A 25,674-nucleotide genomic window follows, 5' to 3' on the forward strand; every position below is an offset into this window, starting at 1 on the left:
AGATGGAGCATAGAAAGCAGTTTTTAAAATACCTGAGGTATACAAGAGGGTGATTTATTTACTAATCTCAGAGCCTGAGCTGGAGGGGGATCTTTTAGAGACTTCTCCAAGAACAACGGAACTGTCAGGCACCATTTCCTGCCTCTGCTCCACAGCCTATACAAACAGACACCTGTGGGAAACAGTGCAGTGTCAACACTAGTTTGCTAGTTTGCTAACGGGTCACCCTGCCCTTTCATTCTCCTGCAGACATGCTCTTTCCAGCCAGGCCTTTTCTCATGTTTCCTTTCATAACAGCCCCACACAAAGCTTGCTCACACCATCCCCTAAAGTCCCCCGCAAACTTGCCCCCTCCAGTATGCCCTTGACCAGTGCCTATTCAAAGTAGTACCACAAACCTGGCAGACTGCAAGTTATCCCAACAGGGGCCAGTGCATCACCAAAGTGACTCTTACTCTGGGGAGAGAGGAAGATAACCACATATACCGGTCCCATTGCAGCCCCAGCAGTGTGCTGGGGATAGTCATCTGGTCTGACTGCAGGCCCTGCCCACAAAACTTCTCAGGGAAGAGCACAGGGAAAAGTGTCCTGTAGTTTGGTATTAACACATCTCTAAGAAGCTCCTGATCTGACCTAGCTCAAGCCCCTGGATTTGCCCCCTAACTGCACAGGGACCAAGCCCTGCCTGTAATAGGTAAAAGCAGGTCAGCTATAATAGTAGGGTGTATACAATGAACATAGGAGATACCCTTGATACACCAGTTTCTGATAAATGGGAATATTGCACCTGCAGGGCACTATAGGACCTCTTCTTCATAAGGCCTCTGCTTTCTAAAGCAGGACACATAACTTCCTTTCCTAACATAGAAACAGACACAAAGAGGTGGACAAAATGCAAAGGCAGAAGAATATGTCCCAAATGAAAGGAAAGGACAAAATCACAGCAAGACACATAAATGAAATTGAGAGAAGTAATATGTTTGAATGAGATTTTAAGTTAATGGTCATAAGGATACTTATCAGACTTGAAAAGAGTGGAGGACATCAGTGAGACCCTTGACAAAGAGACAGAAAACAGAACCAATCAGAGATGAAGAACTCAATAACTGAAATTAAAAATGGGCTAGAGAGGTCACCTGGGTGGCTCAGTTGGTTAAGTGTCTGCCTTCAGCTCAGGTCATGCCCCCAAAGTCCTGGGATCAAGTCCCACATCCAGCTCACTGCTTAGTGGAAAGCCTGTTTCTCTCTCTCCCTCTGCCTCTCCCCCCTCTCAACTCTTCTGCTCTCTTTCTCTCTCTGTTCTCAAATAAATAAATAAATAATTTTTAAAAATACACTAGATGGGATAAATAATAGACTATAGGAAAAAGAATGTATCAGAAACCTCGAGAAAAGAGTAATGTAAGTGATCAAGTGAATAAGAGAAAAAATAATAATAAATTAAAATGGACTTAAGGAACCCAGCAACACCTAAAAGTGAAATCACATTTGCATTATGGGATCCCAGAAAGAGAAAACTTGGCAGAAAATGTATTTGAAGAAATAATGGTAGAAAACTTCTTGAATCTAGGGAAGAAAACAAAAATCCATACTCAAGAGGTACAAGAAGTCCCCAACAAAATCAATCTGAGAAGGTCTATACCAAGAGACATGGTAATTAAAATGAGGAGAAAATAAGTAATGAAGAGAATTTTAAAAGAAACAAGAGAAAAGAATACAATTATATACAAGAGAAACCCCATAAAGCTATCAGTTGATTATTCAGCAGAAACTTTGCAGGCCAGAAGAGAGTGGCATCATATATTCAAAATAGTGAAAGGAAAAAAAAAAAGCTGTGACAACACTCTATCTAGCAAGCCTCTCATTCAGAATAGAAGGAGATAAAGAGTTTCCCAGATAAATAAAAGTTAAAGGAAATCATGACCATTAAACCAGTTCTACAAGAAATGTTAAAGGGGACTCTTTGAGTGGAAAGGAAAAACCACAAGTAGGAAATAAGAAAAGTTTAAAGCACAGAAGCAGTAAAAATAAGTATATCTATAAAAATGAGTCAAAATAGGAAGGCAAATGATGTAATAAGCATTGGGTATTATGTAAGATTAATGAATTACCTCTACCTCTGAAACTAATAATGCATTATGTATTAATTAATTGAATTTAAATTTAAAAATAAAATTTTAAAAATGAGTCAAGGGATTCACAAAATAAAAGGATGTAAAGGATGGTACTACATACCTAAAATTTAAAAAGAGTTAAATAATGGGTTCAATCTTAAGCAATCATCAACTTAATATAGACTGGTATATACAGGTTATGCTATATATAAATGTGATAACCATGAATCAAAAACCAGTAATAAAGGTGTATAAAATAAAATATATCACTAAAGAAAGCCAACAAATCATGAAAGAAGAGACCAAAAAGGAACAGAGAATGACAAAAACAACCATTAAACGAGTAACAAAATGGTAGTAAGTACATAACTATGAATAATTATTTTGAATGTAAATGGACTAAATGTTCCAATCAAAAGATACAGGGATGAGTGGCTCAGTAAGTTGAATATCCAACTCAATTTTGCCTCAGGTCATGGTCTTGGGTTTGGGATAGGACCCCATGTCAGGCTCTTTTCTGAGCAAGGAGTTTGCTTGAGCATTCTCTTCCTCTCCTCCTCCCTCATTAACATTCTGTCTTGCTCTCTCAAGTAAACAAATAATTTTTTTTTAAAGATAGAGTGAAAGGATGGAAAAGAAAGCAAGACCTTTCTATATGCTACCTATAAGAGACTCATTTCAGACCAAAAACACATGAGATTGAAAGTGAAAAGACAGAAAAGCAATAATTATGACAATGGAAGTGAAAAGAAATAACAATAACAATACATATAGCGAAAATAAAATTTTTAAACAAAGGGTGTAATAAGACACAAAGAAGGACTCAATATAATCATAAAGGGAATAATCCAACAAGAATATATAACAATTTTAAATATGTATGTAACCAACATGGGAGAATTCAATTTCATAAATCAGCTAAAAACAAACACAAAGGAAATAATCAAAAGTAATCTACTAATAGTAGGAGACTATAACACTTCACTTAAATCAATGGATAGATCATCCAAACAGCAAATCAAAAAATAAACAGTGTCTTTCAATGGCACATTGGACCAGATGGATCTAACAAATACATTCAGAACATTCCATCCTGAAACAGCAGAACACACATTCTTTTCAAGTACAATTAGAACATTGTCCAGGATATATTATGTATTAAAACAAAGAAAATCTCAACAAATTCAAAAAGACCAAAGTCATGTCATTCGTCTTTCATCTCTCTGACTATAATGTTAGGAAACCAGAAATTAACCACAAGAAAAATCTGGAAAGAACACAAATAAATGGATATTAAATAACATGCTACTTAACAATGAATGGGTCAACTAAGAAACCAAAAAGGAAATTAAAAAACACATAGAGACAAATGAAAACACAATGGTCCAAAAATTTCGGGATGCAGCATAAGCTCTTCTAAAAGGAAAGTCTGTAACAATACAGGCCTACCTCAAGAAGCAAGAAAAATATCAAATGAACAACCTAACCTTACACCTAAGAGAGCTAAAGAAAGAAAGAGAAAAAAAAAAAAAAAAAAAACTCCAAACCAGTAGAAGGAAGAAAACAAAGATTAGAGCAGAAGAAAAAACAAAATGAAATGGGAACTAAAAGAACAATAGAACAGATCAGTGAAACCAGGAGCTGATTCTTTGGAAATATCAACAAAATTGATAAAATTTTATCCAGACTCAGAAAAAAAAAATGAGGACTCAAATAAAGGAAATCAGAAATTAAAGAAGAGAAATAACAACTGACATCATGGAAAGACAACTATTTATGAGAATAGTGTGAAAAATTATTGCCAAAAAATTGGATGACATAAAAGAAATAGGTAAATTCCCATAAACATATAATTTCCCAAAACTCAATCAGGAAGAAATAGAAAACTTGAACAGATGGATAACCAATGAAATTGAATCAGTAATTAAAAAAACAAGCAAAAAAAAAAAAAAAACCCTTCCAACAAACAAAAGTTCAGGACCAGGGACACCTGGGTTACTCCTTTGGGTAAGTGCCTGCCTTTGGCTCAGGTCATGATCTTAGGGTCCTGGGATTGAGTCCTACTTCAGGCTCCCTGCTCAGCAGAGAGTCTGCGTCTTCCTTTCCATCTGCCCCTATCCCACTTGTTGTTGTTTTTTTTTTTCTCTCTCTCTCTCAAATAAATAAATAAAACTTTTTAAAAATGTTCAGGACTGGGGCGTCTGGGTGGCTCAGTGGGTTAAAGCCTCCGCCTTCAGCTCAGGTCATGATCCCAGGGTCCTGGGATCGAGCCCCGCTTCCAGGCTCTCTGCTCAGTGGGGAGCCTACTCCCCCCCCCCCCCTGCCTGCCTCTCTGCCTACTTGTGATCTCTGTCTGTCAAATAAATAAAATAAAATCTTTAAAAAAAATGTTCAGGACTAGATGACTTCACAGAGGAAGTCATCTACCAAACATTTAAAGAAAAGTTAATACTTATTCTCCTCAAACTATTTCAAAGAAAAAAAAAATAGAAGAGGAAGGAAAACTTTCAAATTCATTCTGTGAGGTCAGCATTACCCTGATAACCAAACCAGATAAAGACACTACAAAAGAAAGAGAGAGAAGAAAGAACTAAAACTACAGGTCAATATCTCTGATGAACATAGCTGCAAAAATCTTCAATAAACAAACAAACAAACAAACAAAATTCCTCAACAAAATGTTAGCAAACTGAATCTGACAATATATTTTAAAAGACCATTCACCACAATCAAGTGGGATTTATTCCCAGAAAGTAAGAATTGCTCAATATTCACAACTCAGTCAATGTGAAAATGTAAGTCAATGTAAAAGAAAGTATAAAAATCGTATGATTACTTCAATAGATGTAGAAAAGCATTTGACATAGTACAAAATCCATTCATAATAAAAAACCCAGCAAAGTAGGTTTAGAGAAACATGCCTCAACATAACAAAGTCTATATATGAAAAACACACAGCTAATATCATCCTTAATAGGGAAAAACTAGCAGCTTTTCCCCCCAAGACTCAAGCAAAAACAAAAATACCCAATCTCACTACTTTTATTCAACATAGTACTGGAAGTCCTAGCCACAGAAATCAGACAACAAAAAAAATTAAAATTAATTAGGAAGAGGTAAAACTTTTATTATCTTCATATGACATAATACTATATATAGAAAACTATAAAGAATTCACCAAAGGGACCCCTGGGTGGCTCAGTTGGTTGGACGACTGCCTTCGGCTCAGGTCATGATCCTAGAGTCCTGGGATCGAGTCCCACATCAGGCTCCCAGCTCCGCGGGGAGTCTGCTTCTCCCTCTGACTTTCTCCTTGCTCCTGCTCTCTCTCACTCTCTCTCTCTCAAATAAATAAATAAAATCTTTTTTAAAAAAAAGAATTCACCAAAAAAACTATCAGAACTGATAAATGAATTCAGTAAGGTCACAGGATACAAAATTAATATACAGAAATCCATTGTATTCCTATACACAAATAATGAAGTAACAGAAAGGGAAATTAAGAAACTAATACATTTACAATTACATCAGAAATAATAGAATACCTTGGAATAAAGTTAACCAAGAAGATTAAAGATTTGTATTCTGAAAACTATAAAACATTGATGAAAGAAATTGAAGATTACACAAATAGATATTCTAGCTCATGAACTGGAAAAACAAATATAGTTAAAATGTTCATACTATCTGAAGCAGTCTACAGGTTAATGCAATCCCTATCAAAACACCAACAAAATGTAGGTTGCCTGTGTGACTCAGCTGGCTAAGCAACCAACTCTTGATTTTGGCTCAGATCTCTGGTCATGAGATTGAGCCCCGAGGTCAGGCTCTGCACTGAGTGTGGAGCCTGCTTAAGAGTTCTCTTTCCTTCTTCCTTTATTCCTCCCTGCTTATTCTCTCTCTCTCTCTCTAAAGAAAAATACCAATGGCATTTTTCACAGAACTAGAATAATACTAAAATTTGTATGGAACCATAAATGACCCCAAATATCCAAAGAAACCTTGAAAAGCAAAATTATAACCTCTGGAGATTTTGATTCCTTAGGTCTGAGATGGTGCCTGGGAATCTGTTTTTGTGAGTGGAGCTTCAGGTGATTCTTAAGGATCAAACAAGTTTGGGAATATTGGTGTGGTAGTTAACCGCAGGGCTTTGGAAGCAGATGGACCTTGGTTCTAGTCACATTTCATTTAATTGCCAGCTGTGTGTTTTGGAGCACATAAATAGCCTCCTTAAGTTTGATCTTCCTCTAATATCAGTATTTACCTCTTAGAATTGTTGATAGTTAAAAAAAAAAAAAGAATTGTTGATAGTTAAAGGAAATAGCCTATTTATACAGTGGGGCCCATAATAAATATGCAACAAACACTATCTATTATAATTATGTTCTATTTAACAATAATTAGAATATTTTTGAGCATTTATGGCTAATGATGAAGACTTATTCTTTGCCCTCTAGGTGGAGAAGAGATTTTATACTAAAGGTAGTAAGTTATATCAAGGGGCACTGGCTGGCTCTGTGGGTAAATCATATGACTCTTGACCTTGGGGGTCCTGAGTTCAAGCCCACATTGGGTATAGAGTTTAAAAAAGCTATATCATCAAGTAAGTTAAGAGCCTTTTTTTTTTTTTTAAAATAAATCACATAGGTGGAATATGCTAGAATTGAGTTATAGGGTGAGTGAGTAGGATGGAGTAGTGTACTTTAATCATCTTAAAAGGTTACTTCAAGTTGACCTGGCAATTGTGTGAATGCAAGAATTAATTCTGGGGAAAAATTAGAAGTTTGCTTCAATAGTACTGGTGATTTAATAGTAATTCAGGTTTAATAAAAATGGGAATCCATATCTCAAAACAAAATGTAGATGCTTAAAATACATCTGAGAGGTACCTGGTATCTCAGTTGGTTAAGTATCTGCCTTCTGCTCAGGTCACAATCCCAGGATCCTGGGATTGAGTCCTGCATTGGGCTCCCTTTTCAGAGGGAGTCTGCTTCTCCCTCTACCTTTCCATCCTGCTCCTGGTCTTTCTCTCTCTCTCTCTCTCTCTCTCTCATGCACTCAAATAAATAAATAAAATCTTTTAAAAAATACATCTGAAAGATGTTCTGTTTAACTCCTACAGTCTAGGTAAATAAAGAAAAAATGTTCATATTAAATATTTTCTGTACAGTCCACTAAAAAGAAGTAAAACAAGAATAAAACTGGAGCTCTCACAATTCCAGATTTCAAAATATATCACAAAGCTGTAGTGATCAAAAGAGAATGGTACTGGCACAAAAATAGACACAGAGATCAATGGAACAGAGAGCCCAGAAATAAACCCATGATTATATGGTCAATTAATCTTCAACAAAGGATGCAGGAATATGCAATGGGAAAAAAAGTATATTCAACAACTGCTGTTAGAACTGAACAGTTGCATGCAAAAAGACAAAAAATGGCATCCATAAAAGATTAGTACAGAAATAGATAAAGAACTTATATAATTCAATACCACGAAAACAAATAATCCTATTAGAGAATTTGCAGAAAACATGAACATTTATTCAAAGAAGACATCCAGGTGGTCAAGAGAAACACTAAAAGATTTTCAACATCACCCATCATCAGAGAAATGCAAATCAAAACCACAATGAGATATCACCTCAGATGTGTCAGAAACAGGGAGCGCAGAAACACAAGAAACAGGGGCGCCTGAGTGACTCAGTGGGTTAAACCTCTGACTTTGGCTCAGGTCATGATCTCAGGGTCGTGGGCTTGAGCACCACATCAGGCTTTCTGCTCAGCAGGGAGACTGCTTCCCCCCGCCCCCTCTCTCTACTTGTCTCCCTGCCTACTTGTGATCTCTCTCTCTCTGTCAAATAATAAATAAAATCATTTTTAAAAACTCAAGAAACAAGTATCTATGAGGATGTGAAGAAAAAGGAATGCTTGTGCACTGGTGGCAGGAATGCAAACTAACAGAGCCACCATGGAAAATAGTATGGAGTTTCCTCAAAAAATTAAAACTAGAACTACCATATTATTCAGCAATTTCACTACTGGATATTTACTCAAAGAATACAAAAGCACTAATTCGAAAAGATGTATGTCCCCTATGTTTATTGCAGCATTATTTACAATAGCCAAATCTTAGAAAGAGCCCAAATGTCCATCAATGGATGAATGGATAATGAATATGTGGTATATTTATATACTAGAATATCAGCCATAAAAAGAACAAAATCATGTCATTTGCAAAAACATGGATTAGAGAGTATGATGCTGAGTATATAAGTCAGTCAGAGAAAGACAATACCATATGGTTTCACCATAAGTGGAATACCATAAGTGGAATTTAAGAAACAACAACAAAAAAGGCAAACTGAAAAAATAGACTCAACTATAGAGAAAAGACTGATGGGTTATCAGAGGTGGATGGATGAAATTGGTAAATAAAACACACACACACACATACACAGTGAGAGACAGACAGAGAGAGAGAGCTAACATAACACTCAATGATGAGTTAAAATTTTTTCTTTAAGATCTGGAACAAAACAAAGATGACTGTTTTCATGACTTCTGTTCAACTTGGGATTGGAAATTCTATCTAGAACAATAAAAAGAAATAAAAGTATCCCAGTTGGGAAGAAAAGAGCATAATCATCTTTTTCCAAATAACATTATCATATTTGTAGAAAACCATAAATACTACACACAGAGAGACACACAATATTAGAACTAATAAAGAAGTTCAGCAAAGTTTCAGGATACAAAATCAAGACATAAAAATTGGATGCATTTCTACACACAAAGGGTAAACTTTCTGAAAAGGAAATGAAATTATCAGTTCCATTTATAATATCAACAAGCATAAAATACTTAGGAATAAACTTAATCAAGGATATAAAAGACATACACTGAAAACTACAAAACTCTGATGAAAATTATTAAAGACACAAGTGGAAATGTATTCCATATTCAATAATTGGAAGACTTGTATGGTTAGGGTGTCAATACTACTTACTTAAAGTGAAATGCAGATTCAAAGCAATCCTTATAAAATCCCTTGGGTTTTTGTTTATCTGTGTTTCAGAAATAGGAAAACTCATTCTAAAAATTATTATAGCATCAAAGGACCACAAATAGCTAAAAAGATCATTCAAATTTAATAAAAAGTTGTGTAATCAATAAAATGTAGTACTGACAAAGACAGCCATATAGACCAATAGAAAGGAATTAAGAGTCCAGACATAAAGTCTTGCCTATATGGTCAAATGACTTTCAGTAAGGCTGCCACAGAAATTCAATGGGGCAAAAATTAGTCTATTTAATAAGTGATGCTGGAAAAACTGGATGTCCACATGAAAAATAAATGAACGAGGACCTTTACCCTACACCATAAATAAAACTAACTATAAATGTATTCTAGGCCCAAACATCAGTACTAAAACTATAAAACTCCTCAAAAAATACTGGGGAAAATTTCACGATATTGGGTTTAGCAATGATATCTTGAATATGGCACAAAAAGCACAGGCAAAAAGAAAAAAAATAGATAAATTGGATTTCATCTAAATTAAAAACTTTTGTGTATTAAATCACACTATCAACTGTTAAAAGAATCCCATGGATTGGGAGAAAATATTTTCAAATCATATATCTGATTAAGATTAATATTTAGAAAATAAAAGAATTACTAAAACTCTCAAAATTCAATTTTTTTTAAATGAGGAAAGATTGGGAATAAACATTTCTCTAAGAAGATATTCAAATATCCAATATATAGAGAGATGCTCAACATCACTAACCATTAATGAATAAAAATGATAATGAAGTACTACTTCATACTTATTAAAATGGCTATTATAAAAAAATGAAAAGAACAAATGTTGGTGAGAATGTAAAGTCATTGCAACCCTTGTGCATTGGTGGCAGAAATGTAAAGTAGCAGAAAATGGTTTGGGAGTTCCTCAAAAGTTAAACAGAATTGTCATACGATCCAGAAATTCCTTTAGGTCTATAATCAAAACAAAACAATATAAACAAAACAATCAAAATCTGAACAGAGATTTGTACACCAAAAGAGGTAGAAACCTTTTTTACAACAGTCAAAAATGAAACAAACCAAATATCCATTTATATATAAAAGGATAAGCAACATATGCTCTAAACATGCAATGGAATATTATTCAGACTTAAAAAGGAATGAAATTTTGATAAAGCAACAAAACGGATGATTTTGAAAACATTATGTCAGGTAAAATAAATCAGACTCAAAAGGATAAATAGTGTATGATTCTACTTGGATTAGGTACCTAGAATATGCAAATTTATAAAGATAGAAAGTAGAATAGTGGTTATCAGGGCTGTGGGGAAGGCTCATTGGAGTGTTATAGTTTAACGTTTACAGAGTTTCAGTTTATAATGATAAAAATTTTCTGGAGATGAATAGTAATGGTAGTTGCACAACAATGTGAATGGACTTGTGCTCCTGAACTGCACACTTGAAAATGATTAAGGGGGTAAATTTTAAGCTATGCATGTTTTACCACAAAAAGTCGTATGTATTTTATATTTGGTGTTTTAAAAACTAAGATAGGAAATACAGTCACTAAACTCATATTGTGAGAACAGTATATACTGGTATTTATAGCAAACAAGGGCATCCTAAAAGACAATATACAATTTGTTAATATATGGGGAATATACAGTCTAAACAAATTGAATTATTCCCCATGGTTGAAAGGGTGATGGGAAAGCAGAATATTTATTTAATACACACTATAATGTGATTAAATGTAAATAAAATGCAAGATAAGTCAAATTAATGTAGACAGAAAAAAATTGAAATTCATTTATTATAATAAAAAAAGCAATTTGGGGAGGAGGGGCAAGATGGTGGAGAAGTAGGAGACTCTATTTCAACTGGTCCCCTAAAGTGAGCTGAATATCTACCAGAACTCTCTGAACACCCATGAAATCAGCCTGATGTAAGATTATACACTTCTGGATCTCTATGGAGACAAAAGACATCAGTGGAGAGGTAAATTGGAGTGGGAACACTCCGACTGATATTGGAGGATAAACTGAAGGGGGAGGGAGCCACCAGAAGTGACCCATTGGAAAGTAATACACCAATACAAAAGTGCCCTGTGATTGGGGACCAGAATTAACTTTTGTTAATTAGCCAGTGTATGGCTAAAAGCACTCAAAAAGAACAAAAGATCTTAAGGGGAAACTGGTGGGATCAGGTGGTCACAGGCAGGGGCCTAAGATCACATTCCCAGGACGGTCACTGCCAGTGATCACCCATGCAGAACCTCAAGTCCGTGGTCCCTGAGCCAGGGGTTTCCCGCTGCTTGCACCACTGCTCAGGCTGGGCGGACTCCTGCCCCCACCTTAGACAGCATGGTGTGGACGCCAGACTGCGGTCTCTAGGATCACAGCCGCAGGGTCTGAACACTCCCAGCCTGTGCCAGAGAGAACCCTGAATGATTTCTGGTTGGGATCCCACTGTGACAGCCTTCTGTGACATGTATGACCCCTGGACTGGGAGTACCTGGCGTGGCCTGGATTCCAGACAGCAGTCCCTGCAAAGGCAGCCACCAGAAGCAGGCTCCCCAGACCCACTGGACGGTGGCTGGGGTGTGCACCACCTGTGGGAGGTTGCGTTGTTCAGAGGAGTTTGCAGAGGGGGAGTCTGTGTGTTCTGGATCACCAAGTGAGGAACAGTCTGAAGCTTCTCTTCGAGGTGGAGATCTGGGTGCAAATTCTTTCTTTGCTCTGACCCTCTGAAAAGCCACAAAAATCCACCAAAAAACAAAAAAAAACCCACAGAACAAAAGCCTGAAAAATCAGTTTCCACAGAGCCCAGTCCCTTGATAACCTGCAGGAGGACTCAACCCAAGCAAGATTGTCGGAAGAACAATGCAGCAGGCTCCCCCACAGAAGACAAGCCAAAAGAATGAGAGGACAGCCACCACAGGGTCCCCATAAAACTATAAAACCCCAATATCATTGAAAAACAACATATTAAGCTCCCAGTATTGTATATTTCATAAATACAACTTTTTAAAAATTCGTTCTCACAATTCTTATTCTCTTAATTTTTTTAGCCTACTTGCAATTACAACTAGAGGTTTAATACAACGTATTCCATAATAAATCCAATATAAATCTTACTTTGGGAGTTCATTTTGACTGGGTTTTCTCTCTTTTCTTTTTCTCTTTCTCTTTTTTCATTTTTCTTTCTTTTTGGTGGTGACTTCTAATTGCTCTGAAAATTTCCAGGGTGCCCTTGCCTGGATTGTGGTTGATATATACAGCAATACATCCCTTGACCACCTCTCACCAAAATGACTAGGAGAAGGAATATCCAACAGAGGAAAAATTCAGAGACTGTGCCCTCTGCCACAGAACTACTGGATATGGACATAAACAATAAGTCAGAAAGGGAATTCAAGGTAACAGTTATCCAGGCAATGGCTAGATTGGGAAAAAACATTAGTGACAACAAGAATCTCTAAGGGCAGAAGTGAAGGCTGACCTGGAAGAAGTTAAAAATGCTATCAATGAGATCCAATCTAATCTAAATACTCTAACAGCTAGGGTAACCAAGGCAGAAGATAGAATTAGTGATCTAGAAGACCAATGGATAGATAAGAAGGATCAGGAGGAGGCCTGGAACAAACAGTTTAGAAGCCACAAGAGCAGAATTTGGGAAATAAATGATGCCATGAAACATTCCAGTGTCAAAATTATTGGGATCCCTGAGCGAGTGGAGAAAGAAAGAAGACTAGAAGATATAGTTGAACAAATTCTGGATGAAAGTTTCCCCAGTTTGGGGAAGGGAACAAGTGTTTGTGTCCTAGAGGCAAAAGGAACCCCCCAAGATCAATGACTCTAGAAAGACCTCCAGACACTTGATTGTGAAATTCATGAATAATTTTAGACAAGAAGTCCTAAGGGCAGCCAGGGGGAAGAGATTCCTTACATACAGAGGAAGGTCCATCAGAATAATGTCAGAACTGTCCATAGTACCTGGCAAGCCAGAAAGGGCTGGCAAGACATATTCAGGACACTAAATGAGAAGAATATGCAGTCAAGAATACTTTATCCAGCAAGGTTGACATTCAAAATGGATATAGACATAAAGATCTTCCAAGACTGGCTAAGTTTAAAAGAGTTTGTGACCACCACTCCGGCACTACAAGAAATACTAAGGGGGAGCTCTATAAAAGAAGACAGAACCCAAGAGTAACATAGAATATAGAACAGAAATTTCTAGAGACAATCTATAGAAAAAGGATTTCACAGGCAATATATTCAACAAATATACATAATTTCCATGAAAAATATATGAAATAGCCAATAAAATATTTATAGAAAAATAATCTGTGTGTGAATGAAAATTTAAATTTTTTTCTTATTTTTAAAGTTTCTTGGGGATAAAAATATATGTTTATAAAAAATAAAAAAAATTAAAGTTTCTTTATTTTTGAAATCAAATGTGCAATTAAATTATGAGAAAAATTTTAAACATATATTTGAAAATAGACTTTAAAATGTTAGGAATAAAATAAAGTAAATATTAGGAATTCATTTGGGAACAAAGGCCACATACCTTATTAACACCACAAATAGTTCCTTCTTTTACCCACATCATTTCACCATTACTAACACCATCTGGAAAATCCAAAGCAATACAGAGGAATCCATTTATATTGGCATAAATAGTAGTGGCATTTGGAATTTTTACTATTTCTTCATTTTTATGTAGACATATTAATTTTCCACACAGCAAATCCCTAAAATTTATGAATAATTGAAATCATTAGACTTTAACAAAAAGATATTGTAATATCATTTATAAAGCAAAAATATTTAAGTAAAGCATTTAAGGCGTGCAAAAAGATGCATGCAATTAATTATAAAATAACAGAAAAAGTATAAATTTCTTGACTGCATTGTTAAAAATAACAACATTTTAATAATTTTTAACTACTTCACAGTTCACCTGATCACTTTCTTGGTAACAATTCCATCACTCTTTTTTTTTTTTTTTTCAGTTTTTAAGGATAAGCAATTCCAAACTTACTCCATTTTTAAAAATTGATAAAGTTAATCTAATTACCAGCCTCATTGAATTTTCTTTTCCCTGTTCAAACATAGCACCTACTCTCAGAATTATGGGTTCCAAATAGACAAGAATGTGAGATTCACATTCAAAAAGCATTATATAATAAATACTAAAATAAAACCATGAAAGATATCACAGAAAAAGTGATATTGTAATGAGAATATTAAAAAGTATTAAAAGCAAAAGAGCAATAATAAAATTTAAGATAGACTTTCCAAGAAAAATAATGACCAAAAGATTATTGAATGGAAGATTCATAAAAGAAACAAATTGTCTTCCCACTCTATATGCAGAGAAAATATCTTTCAAAATGAAACATGGCATTTTCAGACAATAATTAAGAAAATTTATCACCAGCAGTCCTGAACTAAAGAAAATATAAACCAAGTTCTTCACACTGAAAGAAACTTAATCTAAGTGGAAGTTTTGCAGAAGTACAAAATGTATATAATTTTATCAGATTGAGGAAGTCTCTTTTTAGTCCTAGTTAGACAACAGTATTTATCATAGCTCATTGCTAGATTTTGTGATAATTTAGACACAAAACCAAAAACATTGTGCTGATAAATGTAAATGAGAAGGCTATAAGAGAAAGGGAGAAGATATATTTAAATAATCTACCCCAAAAACAAATATAAAACTGGTCAAATTTGTCAAAACAACCACTTCAAGGCTATAAAATCTGATCAAAACAAAAAAAAAGTGGAAATCATTTATGAAAAGCTGCCATAAAATCAAGAATAGTGGGAGGTATGATCTTTTTTGCTGAGTCTGCTCCTAAGTCCTCTCCCAGTTGATGCTGCTATTTACCAAGGCATGGGTGGCCATGAAAACCTTTAAATTAAATGTCAGAGGAGTGGTTCTAGTTTGGTGAAGAGAACAAACAACAACAACAACAACAAACACCTATCAACGCTTTGAATGAAAGTAGCCAATAAGGTCAGAAAAGAATGTAAAACCAGTAGCACCATGAGCCCAAGATTGAGGTCCCAATTAGGGTTAATGACAGATCAGACAGAAATTAAAGGCATGATCCTGGAAACAATAGTTCCATAAAGGGTGGTGATAAACTCTCCTCATATCACATCCCTAGCTGACAGGGAGGCTGCATTTCATGTGCCAGAGGGACCTGAGAAGTACTGATGAGAAGTAACACCAGTGGGAACTTTAAATTTGCCTAAAATGTAAATGTGCTCCCCAATTACAAAGTAAAGCCCAAAGCCACATGATTCTAGTGATAAATTCTATGAAATGAACAAAGAAAACATAATTCTGCACAAATATTAACAGAAAGTGAAAAATCAATGTAAAACACCACATTAATAAAAGAAAGGAAAAGAACCATATGCCCATTTCAATAGATGCAGAAAAAAAAATTTCAACAAACTACAACATCCATTCATGATAAAAACCCACAACAAAATAGGGATAGAGGGAACATACCTCAATATAATCAAGGTCATTTATGAAAAACCCACAGTTAATAAAATCCTCAATGGGGAAAAACTAAGACCTTTTCTTTTCTACAGTCAGGAACAAAACAGGCATGTCCACTCTCAACACAGTTATTTGATGTAGTACTGGAAGCCCAGCCACAGCAATCAGAGCATAGAAGAAGGAGAAGAAGAAAAGAAATGAAAGAGCAAGCGAGAGAGAGAAACAAAGAAAAGGCATCTAAATCAGCAAGGAAGAAATAAAACTTTAACTATTTGCGGATGACATGATGATGTATAGAAAAGACCAGAGACTCCAAAAAACTGATAGTTCCAATACACAAATTCAGTAAAATCACATGATACAAAATCAAGGTACAGAAATCTGTCACATTTCTATTTTTTTTTTAGATTTTATTTATTTATTCTACAGAGAGAGATCACAAGTAGATAGAGAGGCAGGCAGAGAGAGAGAGGGAAGCAAGCTCCCTGCTGAGCAGAGAGCCCGACGTGGGACTCGATCCTAGGACCCTGAGATCATGACCTGAGCTGAAGGCAGCAGCTTAACCCCACTGAGCCACCCAGGCACCCCCACATTTCTATACAAAAATAATGAAGCAGCAGAAAAAGAAATTAAGAAATTAAGGAATCAATCCCGTATAAATTGCACCAAAAACAATAACAGGAATAAACCTAATAATAATAAACCTAGGAATAATCCTAAACAAAGAGGTAAAAGGTCTATACTCTAAAACTATAATATAAACACTGATGAAAGAAATTAAAGATGACACAAAGAAAGTTATTCCATGCTCATGGATTGGAAGAACAAATATTGTTAAAATGTCCATATTACCCAAAGCAATCTACACATTCAATGCAATCTCTATCAAAATACCATCAGCATTTTTCACAGAACTAGAACAAACAATCCTAAAATCGGTATGGAATCACAAAAGACCCCAAATAGCCTAAGCAAACTTGAAAGAGAAAAGCAGGATGCATCACAATCCTGGACTTCAAATTATATTATGAAGCTGTAGTAATCAAAACAGTACGGTACTGGCACAAAAATACATACATAAATCAATAAAACAGAATAGAAACCCAGAAATGAACCCACAACTACATGATCAATTAATCTTCAACAAAGCAGGAAGGAATATCCAATGGGAAAAAGACAGTTTTGTTAAGGAATGGTGTTGGGGAAAACTGGACAGCAACATGCAGATAAATGAAAGTGGACCATTTTCTTACATGATACACAAAAATACAAAGTGGTTGAAAAACCTAAATGTGAGACAGGAATATAAAAATCCTGAGAAGAAAATAGGTGGTAACCTCTTTGACACTGACTATAGCAACCTCTAACTACATATGTCTCCTGAGCAAGGGGAACAAAATCAAAACAATACAAAACAAAAACAAAAACAAAAAACAAACTATGGAGGCTTCTGCCTAGTGAAGGAAACCATCAACAAAACTAAAAGGCAACCTGCAGAATGGGAAAAAATATTTGCATATATCCATAAAGGGTTAGTATCCAAAATATATAAAGGACTGATATAACTCAACACTCAAAAAACAAATAAACCAGTTAAGAAATGGACAGAAGACACGAATAAACATTTTTCCAAAGAGGACATATAGATGGCTAACAAACATGTGAAAAGATGCTCCACATCACTGATCATCAAGGAAATACAGTGAGATGTCACCTCATATCTGTCAGAATGGCTAAAGTCAATTACCCAAGAAATAATGGGTTATGGTGAGGATATGTAGAAAGGGGAACCTCTTGCACTGTTGGTGGGAATGCAGACTGGTACAAGCCTCCGGAAAACAGTGTAGAAGTTCCTCAAAAAGTTAAGTTATGATCCAGCAACTGCACTATTTCGTATTTACCCTAAGGATACAAAAAATACTGATTTGAAGGCATGCTTGCACCCCTATGTTGTCAACAGCATTACCTACAGTAGCCAAACCATGGAAATGGTATAAGATCCACTGACTAATGAATGGGTAAAGAATAAGTGATATCTGTATATAATGGAAAATATTACTAAGCCATAAGAAAGAATGAAATCTTGTCATTAGCAATGATGTGGATCAAGCTAGAGTATTGGGCTAGGTGAAAGAAGTCAATCAGCAAAAGACAAAGACCATATGATTTAACGTATATATGCAAATTAAGAAGCAAAGCATATGAGTATAGGGGAAAGGAGAGAGAGAGAGAGAGAGAAACCAAGAAACAGACTCTTAATTATAGAAGAAAGTGATGGTTACCAGAGGAGAGGTGGGTGGAGGGAGATGGGTTAAATACGTGATGGGGATTAAGGAGTGCTCTTGTGATGAGCATCAGGTGTTGTATATATGGTTGAATCACTAAACTGTATACCGAAAACTAATATACTGTATGTTTACTAGAATTTAAATAAAAACTTAAAAAATTAAGATTTTAAGAGCTTAAGTTAGATTAACAAAAGTAGATGAATTATATCTTGTAGAGTTATCACTATGTTTTTTAAGGTATATGCAGTATTTTAATGAAATCTCACATTCTTCTCTGGTGGATAATGTGAACATCTATTTATAGTAGATGTTATACCATAAAATTTTTATTTGGCTTATGAATAGTTTTGGAGGTCTCAAATGCCACACACCCACTGATATATCAGAGGATTCAACAAATTGTCCTGCACCAAAAGTGGGAAGGGAGACAAAGACCAAAAAATATATACAACATGTTCTAAAAATAACATCCTAATCAGCAAAATCTTAGCAATGATGAAAATAGAGATATCTTAGAGCAATTTCCTATGGCCTGAACTTTTCTGCTTTGGGGCAAAAAAGGAAAATGGAAAAGAGAAAACAGCTTTTGACATTCAGGTGTAAGTATTAACAGCAAGACATGAGAGCTGTTAGAGACTGACTTGCACTTATAGCTAGATCATCATGAGTAACTGTTGAATATAAGCAATTTTGGGAATATTAACTTTAAGCCACGTCACTCTGTGACCATAAAGGATCAAGAAAAAGACAAATCTGTTCCATAAGTTCTGTCTTGAATATGGAGAGACAAGCTATAAATGTTGCCCAAACAACAAAACTACCAAACATCCCTCTTAGCTAACTAATATGAGTGACTGTTACTCATTATCAGTTACAACTTTAACTTCTCTCCAGTCTTGCTTATTCATATATAAGATTATAAGTACTTTGTGGTGTTTAATCAAAAATAAAATTATTTCTTTGAGTTCATGTTTTAAATACAGAGATACATGAACATATAATTGTGTGATACATGTATGTGCATATATTACATGTATGTTCTAGCTCTGTTGACTAAGAAGGCTTAGAGGTAATGAAAGACAGAGGAAATAAGCACACTGGTGTCCAAATATTTATTTTTTAAATATTCTTCTCTACTCAAAGGTATATGAGCTACTTGGATAAATAGCTGAATCCAGAATAGGGGTAAAACAGGAGCTTAGAACACTTTGTGCTAGAAAAATGTGGAAGTTCTTGAAGAATCATATACACTTTTGAAAATGAGAACACTGTGGCCAAATAAGAGACTCTCAGTAGCCAAATTGATACATTTGAAAAAGAATTTAAATAAGTAATAATAATAATGTATTCTATGCTATTGAATAAAATAACAATTGCTGAGTCTGAACTGACATAAATAAATACATAAACAAATAAATAAATATAGTGAAGGGAATACTTCCTACAGTACATTTCTAATTTAAAGGCAGAGTCAATAATGGAGTTAGAAATCAGCAATGGATTTTAAACCTAGTGAGTCTAAGTTTGAAAGGGAACAGAGTATGTCCATGGTCTCAATATAATTTAACCTAAAATATCTAAGATTGAGAAAAAATGTCATGTACCCTTTAAAAATTGCACCAAGACATACATCACTTCAGTAGTAAGAATGACAAAATGCTTAATTTGAGTTTAATTATGAAAAATATCCATCAAAACCAAATTGAGGGAAATCTTTAAAACAATTACTCCATAGCATTAAAAAAAAAAAAAAAAAAGAACCATGGAAAAGAAAAAAATTAAAACAACAAAAAAAATTCTAGATTAAAGCTTAAAAATACATTATGACTAAATGCAAATATATGACTGGATTAGTTCCTGAAAAAGGCAAAATAAGTCTAAATATTTTACTGAGACAATGAAAGAAGTTTTAATACGAACCATGTTTTATAGCTACAATATAGTTATGTAAGAAAATATCTTTATTCTCAGGAAAGACACATGATTTATTTAGAGGTAAAGGAGGATAGTTTTCAATATTCTTTCAAATGGTTTAGGAAAATCATTTTGATGACATAAGAGGAAAGTTGGAAAAAACAGAAGGATAAATAAAACAAATGGAGAAAATAAACAATTGGTAAACCTGGATAAAAATATATGGGGAATCTCCCTGATATGAGGAAGTGGTGATGCAACATGGAGGCTTAAGTGGGTAGAAGAAGAATAAATGAAACAAGATGGGATTGGGAGGGAGACAAACCATAAGTGACTCTTAATCTCACAAAACAAACTGAGGGTTGCCGAGGGGAGGGGGTTTGGGAGAAGGGGTTGGGATTATGGACATTGGGGAGGGCATGTGATTTGGTGAGTGCTGTGAAGTGTGTAAACCTGGTGATTCACAGACCTGTACCCCTGGGGATAAAAATATATGTTTATAAAAAATAAAAAAATTATAAAAAAAAAAAAAAAAAAATATATGGGGAATCTGTACTATTCATGCAAACTGGAAGTGTTTTACAGAACTTTTACTATCAAACCAATTTTGAAATCATATCAAAATAAAATATTATAAAAACAGTAACATTCTAGATCTAATATATATATATATTAATTATAAGATTTAATAATTAACTCTCCTACAGTGCATACTGGGTGTCAGTCCCACTCTAAATATTTTCAATAGAGTATCTAAATTCCATACTGGCATTAGCCCAATGGTGTTAGTGGAATTAATATTCATATTTTACATATCAGAAAAATGATGTACATTATCACACAAGAAGGTAAGCAGTGGGATTAGTATTTGAAACAAAGATGTATGGCTATAGAGCACATGTTTTAAACCTAGTGCTTTACTTACTGGATAGTAAAAATTCATGCATTTCCATTTAATCACTGTAAGAATGCTCATCTTTTGTAAAATTAAAGTGACAGTATGCAAAATAAGAATTTTAAGTTTTAATTGGTTACGTCCACTTAACCAATGTTTTCAGTGCACCAATATAAATCAAACACGAAGTGGGAAGGTATAAGGGATAAGTGACTATATGGGAAGGAGCAGTACAAATATTCTACATTAAAGACATTTATGATTTATCGTCTCACTTTTTGATCAAGTAATATTCTGACTACCCATATGCTTAATTATCTTGTGCTATTTTCTAATTTAAAGCAATAAATAGAATTTCTCAGTTAAATTTCTTAAAGCTTACTGAGTTTTACACTGTATGTATCCTGAAGGAGTTGAACCACAGTTCCCAGATATATCAGCCTTAGAATTAAGATGAGTATAACACTCTTCAGGAGCAAATTCCGACTCTGAAAAAAAAAAGAGTGTGGTTAGCCATATTAAGCTTATATTAATTTAAATTAATTTATTAGTATATTTGAAATTCTGAAATTGTTCACAATTTATTATAGAAAATATGACCTTAATATGTTGAAAACAAAATTAGATTTAAGATTACACAAAATCATTTCAATTAAATATTTAAAAATTGAAAGCAAGTTGCCTCGTTAGTACAGTAGGTAACTCATCAGTCTCATAAATTGAAAGCACTCTTGTCTACTATCCAAAAAGATATCTTAAATTTAACCATGGTGTGCAGTTTATTTTGCTCATTTTTAGTAAGTCTAGATATCTATAAATGTATAAGAAACTAAAAATTGATCTAAAAATTGATTTATTGATCAAGAACCTATTTTGCATAAATGCCTTTTCAAGTCAAACTATGAAATTAATATCTTATTTTTTTCATCATATTTTCCTCAGACCAAAAAATCTTGGGGAGTCATAATTTTTATATTCACTATCCAATCCACGTACATGATTTGTTCAATTCTCAGAAGAACTAACCTACTTAAAGAGCAGTTTATTTCTTTTAACTTCCATTAGTTCTATTGTAGTTGAAAGATTATCCCAAAAATCTCTGATAGAAAGATTTAACCACTGCATTGTGGTGCTGAAGAAAAACAGCACACCTAAGAGGATCACAATAGATACATCAGGATCTCAGCTGAAACTCCTACAGTCTCTTGAACTGAAAATAAGCGCTTCATTTTATCCCGGAGGTCATTTGCAAACCTAGTTATGTGTGAGAAGTCATAATTATATGTTTAGCTAATGAACCAGGCCATTGATGGTAGACATAAAAATAAGCCAAAGTTGAAAGACCTTTATAGCTATAGTAAGAAAATTGAAGATCCAAGGAGTCTCAACATATAGTTTATTATCCCCTCAAAGTTTTTTTCTGCTTCTAAACATGTGAAGAACAGGAGATTAAGCCATAAGAGATTCTTAACTATAGGAAACAAACTGAGGCTTCCTGGAGGGGAGATCAATGGGGGAATGGGGTAAGTGGGTGATGGGGACTAAGGAGGGCACTTGATAAAATGAGCACTGGGTGTTACATGCAACTGATGAATCACTAAACTCTACCTCTGAGACTGCTAATACACTATATGTTAATTAATTGATTTTAAATAAAAATGTTAAAAAAATAACAAAATAAAATATAAGGAGATGACTTCCATAAAGCAGTGTGGATTTTTCTGCCATTTCTGAGTTGTGGTTATGTATCTGCTAAGGGAAAGAGTCTCAGGAAATGTAACAACTCTCAGTTGAAAACCCGGAAGAGTTATGCCATAGAAACAACAGTGAACTAGACAGACTGAACTTTATTTAAACTCTAACCAAAGCATAATACATATCAGTTTCTGATATAATTAAAGTGATTACACTCTCATTTCATACACTTAACAGAAGAAAAAGATGGATAATAATAGTATCCATGCAAAAAGCATTTTAGAATGAATGCAGGCATTCAAAAAGGCAAAAATTGAAAAAAATCAAAAAAGTTAACTAGAAATGTGTCTTTATCATTCAAGAAAAAAATAAGATAAAGATATCTACCTACATTAAAATAGTGGAGAAAGAGAACAATGATACATATATATGAAAATTAATTACAAAGATATAAATATGCAAGACAAGTATCAAAAATAAATATATTGAATTAATTTCATGGAGAGATAATTAAATACAAATTAAAATTTTAAGAAAATCTATATAATAATATAGTATTTACACCAGAGTTCCAAGAAACTCACAAAACATTAAGAAGAATTAAGCACACACATCCAAACATAGTATGAAGATTGGTTAAAAAAAAAAAAAAAACCCACAGGGAAAATCCTGATGGTTCAGAAAAAAGAGACACAATTTGACAGATTTTCTTTAGAAAATTTGGAAACCATATGACAACAGAGGAACATCTTTAAAATGCTAATGGAGATAAGGTTTCTAATTCAAGATGGCAAGGTAGGAAGATTCTGAACTCAACCTCTTCCATGGGCACACCAGATCTTCAGCTCCACATGGAAAAATTTCATCTCAAAAACACTAAAAACTAATTGAGCAACTCATACACACTGGGCAAAGGAGAAAAAACCCTCTTAGAATTTGGTAGAAGAGGCTGAGGCACAGATGTCACCCCTGACATAGTGATCCACAATCACTAAGAAATATAAAACCCAGAGCAATAACACAAAGAAAGCTGGAGTGCCTATACCAACATCACAAAAATGCACTAAACAAACAAACAAAAAAAATTACTAAAGACAATCAAAAAATTTTTACAATGATAAGAGAATCAATCTGTGAAGAAAATATTAGTTTAAACATTTCCCCTAAGAAAAAAGCTCCAAAATCTACAAAATAAAAACTGGCAGAAGGAATAAACAAAAATAAAGCCAGATTTCTGTCAACTTTCAGTAATGGACAGAACAAATAGATCAGTAAGGAAATAAAAAATTAGAACACTAAAAATGAACTAGACCTAACATAATCTGTAAAACATTCTATCCAACAATAGCAAGATACATATTCTTCTCCATGCATATGTGAGACCAAGGCAGTTAAAGAAATTGAAAAGGACTGAAATCATATGAATTATGTTCTCTGAATATCATGGAATTCAGTTAAAAATCAATAATAAAAGTGCATTAGGGAATGTACAAACATGACAATTTATTTAAAAACACACTCCTAAATAACCATAGCACCAAAGAAACAAATCTCATGGGAAATTAGAAAATATTTCAAAATGAATAGGAATAAAAACATGACATACAAAAATTTATGAGAAACATTGAAAGCAGCATTTAGAAATTGATATCGGTAGATGTTGAAAATAGGAAAGAATATTTCAAATTTATAACCTAGAATTCCATCTTAAGATACTAAACAAAGAATTCTAAACAGAAGGAAAGAAATAATAGGAATTATAGCAGAAAACAATAACATAAAAAACAAATGACAGAAAATCAATGAAACCAAAATTTTGTTCTTTGAGAAAATCAACAAAGCTGATGAATTTGAATTATTAATCAGGAAATCTCCTGCAATGAAAAGGCTGAGTGCAGATGACTTCATTGGTAAATACTGCAAAATTTTCAGACAACTGATACATTACAGATTCTTTCCCAAAATATGAATAATGAATTACATCATTCACTATGACTTATCAAAACAACTCAAGCCATTTCAAAAAAGAAAAAAAATTAAAACAGTATCTCTCACAAATATAGACATAAAAACTTCAAAAAATCTATGGAATTTAAGAAACAAAACAAGTGAACATGGTGGGCGTGGGGGAAGAGAGGAAAGCAAAGAAGCAGACTCTTAACTATAGAAAACAAACTGATGGCTCCCAGAGGGGATGTGGGGAGGTGGACAGGTTAAATAGGCGATGGGGATTAGGGAGCACATTTGTGATGACCACTGGTTATTGCATGGAAATGTTGAGTCACTATGTTGTGCACCTGAAACTAATATATTATACTGTGTGTTAACTGAAATTTAAATAAAAATGTTTTTTAAAAACCCAAAGATTAATGCCCTTTATGGAGAGTGACTTAAAAACCTCAACAAAATGCTAGTAAACTGGATTTTAAAGCATATTAAAAGCCTTATACTTCAGGGTGCCTGGGTGGCTCAGTCAGTTAAGCATCTGTCTTTGACTCAGGTCATGATACTAGTGTCCTGGGACCGAGCCCTATGTCAGAGAGCCTGCTTCTCCCTCACCCTCTGCCAACTCCCCCTGTTTGTGCTCTCTCTATATAATAAATAAAATCTTTTAAATTATTTTTAGAAAATAAAAAACAAAAGCATTATACTTCATTTACCAAGTGAGATATTTTCCTGTAATACAAGGATGATTCAATATACCAAAAAAAGTCAATGTTATACACCAAAATAGCAGGATAAGTGGGCTGGGGGGGCAGGAAACACAGGATCATGCCAATTGATGCAAAAAAATAAATAAATAAAATTCAATACATTTTAATGATAAAAAACACTTCAACTAGAAGTAGAAAGAAATATAATATTCAATATAATAAAGACCATCTATGAAAAACACAACACAACACTCAATGGTGAAAAAGTGAAACCCTTTCCTCCAACAAGGAGCAACACAAGGATGTAAGATTTTGTTACTTATTTAATGTAGTAGAAGTCCTAGTCTAGAGCAAGAGCAAATAAAAGAAATAACAAACACATAAATTGGAACAGAAAAAGTAAAATTATCTCTCTTCACAGTTCCCATGATTTCATATAGATAGAAAAACCTAAGGATTTTACACATATACACATAGACACACACAACTAATAAATTCAGCAAAGTTTCAGGATAAAAAATTAACACATGAAAATCATTTGTATTTTTATACA

General features: G+C 34.0%; 1 protein-coding gene across 4 annotated transcripts in view; it reads right to left on the reverse strand.

The window, feature by feature from the left end:
- ADAM2 (ADAM metallopeptidase domain 2) overlaps positions 1 to 25,674 on the reverse strand; it is a 149,092-nt gene that overhangs the window by 17,490 nt on the left and 105,928 nt on the right. For all 4 annotated transcript variants that reach the window (XR_009349726.1, XR_009349725.1, XM_059156314.1 and 1 more), the window contains exons 15-16: positions 21,155 to 21,260; positions 13,723 to 13,906 (exon numbers count right to left, since the gene is read on the reverse strand). Coding sequence is in view for 2 of the 4 variants with exons in the window: in XM_059156314.1 (XP_059012297.1) it covers positions 13,723 to 13,906; positions 21,155 to 21,260 (290 nt within the window). In the remaining 2 variants the exon portion in view is untranslated. The remainder of the gene's footprint in view (positions 1 to 13,722; positions 13,907 to 21,154; positions 21,261 to 25,674) is intronic.

Source organism: Mustela lutreola, chromosome 18 (genome assembly GCF_030435805.1).
Source record: "Mustela lutreola isolate mMusLut2 chromosome 18, mMusLut2.pri, whole genome shotgun sequence".
Classification (NCBI taxonomy): Eukaryota; Metazoa; Chordata; class Mammalia; order Carnivora; family Mustelidae; genus Mustela; species Mustela lutreola.